Source organism: Petaurus breviceps, unplaced genomic scaffold, assembly GCF_028583685.1.
Source record: "Petaurus breviceps papuanus isolate PSGF00001 unplaced genomic scaffold, PetGlider_PUasm1.0 108, whole genome shotgun sequence".
Classification (NCBI taxonomy): Eukaryota; Metazoa; Chordata; class Mammalia; order Diprotodontia; family Petauridae; genus Petaurus; species Petaurus breviceps.
In genome coordinates, this window is record NW_027185593.1 from 2,893,143 (window position 1) to 2,899,613 (window position 6,471).

At 50.7% G+C, this 6,471-nt stretch overlaps 1 protein-coding gene across 3 annotated transcripts in view; it reads left to right on the forward strand.

The window, feature by feature from the left end:
* The window catches only part of SCAMP4 (secretory carrier membrane protein 4), a 110,127-nt gene that overhangs the window by 55,452 nt on the left and 48,204 nt on the right, over window positions 1-6,471 (forward strand). For all 3 annotated transcript variants that reach the window (XM_069072736.1, XM_069072559.1, XM_069072647.1), the window contains one exon: window positions 4,226-4,382. In XM_069072736.1, the coding sequence (XP_068928837.1) occupies window positions 4,226-4,382 (157 nt within the window). The remainder of the gene's footprint in view (window positions 1-4,225; window positions 4,383-6,471) is intronic.

The window sequence follows — 6,471 nt, forward strand, 5'->3', positions numbered from 1 at the left end:
GGGGGGGGGGGGGGGGGGGGGGGACAGTGCATACAGAGGGTACCGTAATGTAGCATGTAGCTCAGGGGATCATCTTCACTACAGTAGCAATCTGAATAGGGCTTATTTTCGGGGGAGGGCTTATTTTAGAGGAATCTTACACAGTAAGGGGAGGGCTTATTTTCGGGATAGGTCTTATTATTGGGGAAACACGGGCATATGAACTGATGCAAAGTGAAGTAAGCAGAACCAGGAAAACAGTATGTCTACAACTATACGAAAGGAAACTTCAAAGAAACAAACCTACCCCAGACAGAAAGAAGCCAGTGTATTGGGAGGTCCAGTGAAGAGAACAGAAGGCATGCCCACACACACCCTTCTCACAGAAGTGAAGGACTGTGGGTACAGAACATTGCATACATTGTTTGACTGTCAAAATGAGGGGGGAGAGAGAAATTTGGAAAAGAATGTGATAGAAAAACAAAAGATATCAGTTCATTTTAAAAAAATAGGAGGTACCAAGTACGTTTGTAAGCAGCAGGGAAGGAGCCAGTGAGTAAGGAAAGATCGAAGGTGAAAGAGACAAGAGGGAAGGAGGGAGGGTGAGAGAGACAAGAGGAGACCAGGGGGAGGCGGGTACAAGCCAGGGCGGGCACAAGTGGAGCAGCTTGGCCTTGCTAAGAAAGAGGGGCCACCTGTTGGCCAGAAATTAGATGTAAGGAGAGAGAACAGAGAGGTCAGCCAGAGCAATTTTGATGTATGCACTCAAGGAAGAGAAGGAATCTGCTCCGGAATCTCTTTTCTGGGCTGGATTTGCCGGCCCCTGTGACTCACCCTGTACCCCATTCCATCTCCCCTGATCCCGTGATTCTGAAGCCCTTGTTACTCCTGTCATCACTGAGGGCATCTTACTGAACAGTGTCCCTTCTCTCCGGCCTCTTCCATCTGGCCCTGCCTGGCCATACTACAGCCACCTGCTTCAGGCTTTGTCTTTTATTTGGCCTTGGACTTCCTAACCACCTGGTCTCCCTGCTGCTGCTTCCTCTCTCTCTCCTCCAGGCTGTCCTGCACAAGTTAACAGGCTCATCTTGCTCAAATGAGCTCTCATCAGGCCCCTCTCCTGCCCAGAGACCTGTGTGATTCTCTGTTGCCATCACCCTGCTGTGCCTGTTCCCAGCACTCCCCTCCCAGCTCCTGTTTAGATGGTGCTTTGGAGCTCACGGAGCACTCTTCTCACAGCAGTGCAGCTGCTTCTGGCCTTGGGCTCCAGCCACACGGAGTGCCCTGCACCTGGCCCAGAACCCTGCGGAGCCCTCTTCCCTCCTCTGCCTGCTGAAATTCTGAGCTTTTGTCCAAGGGCCCTTTCCTCTTGGAAGCCTCCTCCCTGGGGTTTCCAGCTGTATCCAGGAACCTGAGCCTCTGGTGTGCCATTCAAGGCCTGACTAATTCACCTTACTTTAATACACCTCAGAGACATTCGGATTTCACTGCTGGTCTTAAATGGCAGGTGTTAGCGATTTAACAGTTGCTCCACTCTGACATCCAGGGTGCAGAGCATTTGTTCCACATGGCATGTTTTGGTTTAAGTTCCTTTTATAATTTGTTAGCCCCAAAGATCTTGCCAGGAGATAGCCCTTGAGAAAATCTTTTCCTTTTCCTAGATTGTGGGATTAAAACTGCACCTGTGGTTTTTCTGATAGGGAGAAATGCACTGGTGAGGAGACCCCCTCTGAAGGGTGACAGCTTCTGTAAATTATCATTTTGGAGAGTTGCCTAGAGCATTGAGAGGGTAGGTGACCTTCCCAGGGTCACCCAGACACTGTGTCTGTCTGAGAAGGGATTTGAACCCAGGCCATCCTGTCTTTGAGGCCAGCTCTCTGTCCAGTGTGCCAGACAGGGTGCTGTACATGGGGGAGTACAGTAAATTGTATTGGTGAGCTAGATTGCCACTCTGGTCTGTCCTCTGGAGATTGGGGTCCTTGGGGGTCTGTGTGTGGAGATGCACAGATCTAAAGGATCCTAGGTCCAGAGGTGGGGACAGTTGTAAGACAGCTCTGATGGGCCCCTCCTCATGACCTGGCACCCAGGGAGGCAGTTGGTTTCATAGGATCACACCCTTAAAGTTCAAAGGGTCCTCAGAGACTATCTTGTCCAATTCCCTCATTTTACAGATGAGGAAACTGAGGTCCAGAGAGGTTGAGGTGACGTCCAAGGTCACAAAGGCCATAAGTGAGCTTTCTGACCCCAGAGCCAGGGCTCTTCTGCTGTACCCCCACTATCTCCTAGGCTGAACTGACAGTATAAATCTCAGCCATTTATGTTAAATGAAAGCTCTGTGGGCCTGGGGTTTTCCTGTGTAATGAATATCGCAGGCACGTGCACTTGAACACACACACACACACACACACACACAGCAGCAGCAGCAGGGGCACATGTGTCTCACAACAGAAAGCCAGGAAGCAGCAGAGAACCTGTAGAAAGGGTTAGGGAGGGATAAGCATCCAGTATCCATCCCAAGGAGAAGTGGTGGAGCCGCAGGTCAGTCTGAGGAGCTGAAAAGGGATTGCTGGGAGCAGAAGAGAGGAGCAAGTCTGGTTTGTGCTGCTGCATCTGGAAATGGGAGGAGTGGCCTTGGGGGCGTTGAGAGGGCACATTCAGCGAAGGCTGTGGTGAAGCCAGCTTTGGTAGCAGCTCACAATCTGGGACAGTTGCATTTTGGGATAATTTTAAAAGCAGGGCATTTCCTATTATAGTCTCCTGTTTGGGGAACATGTCGCCCACATGGAGATCTCAGTGAGATCTTTTCCCCCCTGCAGTATGTTTTTGAGGCTGGGTTTTCCTCTCTTACCCAGGCTCGAGGTGCAGCAGCTCCTTCCACGTCTGACCCCAGTACTGATTGGCCCAGAAGCTTTTCTGACCCAGGCCAGGCTGCCTCTGCTCTGCTCTGCTCCGCTCCCTGGGGGCTCAGCCTGTGGTGCTGGCCTTGGTAAAGACTCCACATGGACGGTAGCCATGCTGCAGCTCTGCTCTCTCCCCGGTCATTTGAATAAAAGTTTTATTAATTTTCTTTTTGCTTAATGTCTCATGACCACCCTCTGACCTGTCTTCAACTCCCCTCAAGTACGAGTCCTCCACGAGGACGTTGCTGAGAAGGACCGACTCAGGAATTTGGACTCCGGCTTAATTTTTTCCACATTCAAGAGAGCTTACTTTTAGATAACCAACAAGTGTTGTTTACCACCTACTGTGTGCTAAGATGCCGGCTCCTCCATCCCATGAGGGAGGCAGTGTGTCCAGCAACAGTGATCAGTGTTTGTAGAGCGTTGTCAGGGTGTATGAGGCACTGTCATTGAGATCTCATCTGAACCCTCACAACAACAGATGAGGAAACCCACACTGAGACAGGTTAAGTAACTTGCCTGGGGCCATAAGGCTAGCAAGTGTCTGACGCAGGATTTGAATAAGCCTGTGCAGGATATATAGAAAACAGCTACACGGTAACTTGGGGTGGGAACTCGCTAGGAGTTGTGGGGAACAGACAAGGCTCCATGTCGAAGTGGGTGCTGGTGAGGAGGGAGTGCACTCCTGGCATGGGATATGGCCAGTGCAAAAGCACAGAGATGAGAGTTGGCAAGTCACATATGAAGAGATGCAGTTTGGCTCTCCATGGAGTGCGGGAAGGGAGGCTAGAAAGGTCGGCTGGGGCCGCGTTGTCCAGGGCTTTTAAATGCCAGACACACAAGTTGATATTTTACCGTAGTTATGTTGGGAGCCGTTGGAATCTGTTCAGCTGGGGATGGTCAGAGAGCAGCTGTGTGGAAGATGGGTTAGGAAGGGCAGTTAGGAGGCTGTCATCCTGGCCTTGACCACAGGTGTGGCCATGCGAGGAGAGAGAAGCAATTAGATGTAAGCGATGCTGTGGTCAGGGTGTGGAGGATGAGTGAGAATGAGGAGGTGGGTGAAATACTGAGGGTATGAGCCTGGAAGACCAGGCAGAGCAGCCTTGTTTTCTCAGTAAAGTCTGAGGGACTAGGGATGAGCGTATGAGACATCAGGAGAGGCTTGGAGCAGTCTTGTGGACAGTGGGCCAGAGCAGCCTGCCACAGTGAGGGGCTGCTCAGCCCTCTGGGTAAGGAAGGGAGGAAGCAGGGACTGGCTAAGGCCTAAAGCAGGCCCGGGATGAGGGGTTGGCCAGAGTGCTCTCTGTGAGCCTTATCTCTGAGTGTCTTTGTTTTCTTCTCTCTAGTTTACTGTATCAGCCTCATGGTAAATCTCGTTGCCTGTCTTGCTTGGTGGATTGCCGGTGGCGATGGAGTGAACTTTGGCTTAGCCGTGCTTTGGCTGCTTCTCTTCAGTCCTTGCAGCTACGTGTGCTGGTTCCGGCCTGCCTACAAAGCCTTCAGGTAATGCAGAAACCTTTTTTTTCTTCCATGAATTTTTGACCCTTTATTATTGCATAACATTATAAAATACTAGAGCTAGAAGGGAGAGCTGAGAGGGCAGAGGGAAGCCTCAGAGCATAGGATGTTAGTGCTAAAAAGACACCCAGAGCCTAAAAATTTAAGTTGAGCCGGAAGAGGTGTTCTACTCCAGAGCAAACTGTGACAGGCCTGTAACGGAATGTAAAGACACAGAGTGTCAGAGCCAGAAACAGCTTCAGATCCCAGAGCATCTGAAATAAACAGCCCTTTAGAATGCAGAACTAAAGAGGACAGCCACAAGGGCTGCTGGAGACCATCTGGTCCATTCTTTTTCTTTTGGAAAAGATTTGGAAAAACCGAGGCCCAGATTGGGACAGGCACAAGCTGAGTTAGTGGCAGAGTTGGGGTCTGCTAATTCCCACGTCTGTGTTCTTTCCCCTGAATTAGATGGCAGATGGTTTGAAACGAGGCCTGATGTAAACACCTCTGAGCCAAACCGAGAAGAAAGGGAATTTCTGATGATTTAGGGGAGAATCAGTGAACCAGCAATGGTGGCTAGGTGGCACAGTGGATAGAACGTCAGGCTGGCAATAGGAAGACCTGAGTTCAGATTGGGCCTCAGACACTGACCCTAGGCACATCACTTCAGCCTGTGTGCCTCAGTTTCCTTATCTGTAAAATGAGCCGGTGGAGGTAATGGCAAACCACCTGTGTCGCTGCCAAGAAAACTCCAGTTGGGGTCATGGAAAGTTGGATACCACTGAAACAACTAAGCAACTAAGGGTCAGTCCCCAAACACTGATAGTGCCTGCTGTGCATCAGGGCCTGCTTTCCTTTATGTCAACAGAAGGTTACAGGTTCAGCAGTCTTAACCATAAGAACATAAAATCAGAATTAGAAGGAACCTTCAAAATGTAGTTCAGTCTCTTCTTTTTATAAATGAGGAAACTGAGGCTTAAGGTCACACCAGAAGGGAGAGAGCCAGGATTGGAATCCAGATCCTCTGACTCTGAATCTAGTGTTCTTTCCATTATTATAGCCCTCATAGCAGCTAACATTTACATAGCGTTTACTATGGGCCAGGCGCTCTGCTAACAAGAGGCCAAAGATAGACTCACACTAATGGGGAAACAGCTATGTACAGAGTAAGCTCTGTGCAAACAGCCAGGGAGGTCAGTGGTTGGAGCAGAGGAGGGAGGGAGAACGTTCTAGGCTTGGGGGGGGGGGGGGCGCAACTTGAGAGAAATCCCGAATGTGAGGGGGAGAGGGTCTTGTTGGTGGAACAGCCCGGAGGCCAGGGTGACTGGCTCAAAGAGTACGTGTAGGGAAGAAGGGTCAGGAGACTGGGATGGTAGGAGGAGGCTGGGCCATGAAGGAGCATAGCTGAGAAGAACCTAGTGAGAGAGTCAGAATCCTAGAGCTGGGCTGGAAGGGACCTCCCAGGCCATCCAGTCTAATGCCCTCATTTCACCAGTGAAGAAACAAAGGGAGGCTGGTTGATTTGCCTAAGGTCACACAGGTAGTACACATCCGAGCTGGCTCCTATCCCTCGTTAGAATTATAAGCTCCTTCAGGACCTGGGCCATTTTGTTTTGCCTCTAACCCATCACTGCCTTAGGGAGATGTTTGCCCTGGGCATGTGGAGACCTCCCTGAGCAGTGGGCACATGAGTCTGTTCCGGTGTCCATGAAGGCAGATGAAGCAGGCACAGTGCAGGCTCAGCGCTCGGTCAGGCATCGAAGGTGCCAAGGTCACGCATCACATCCCAGCCATCCCCAGTCATCTTGGCTTTTGTCCTTCCACTGGATGTCGATGACTCTGGGAGAGAGAGGGAGGCCCAATGGCCTTGTGCAGCTCTGCTGCACTCATGAGTCAAGATGTTACCCTGTGATGCCACTGGTCTTCAGAAATGAAGGACGAGCAACAGTATCATCAGTGCCTGGTGCAGTGCCTGGTGCATAGTAGGGAAGAGAAGGAGGAAAGGAAGAGGCAGTTAGAAGGCTCCTACTGTGTGCCAGGCATCGTGCTGACCGCTTTATAAATAGGATCTCACTGGCAGTTATAAGGCTCC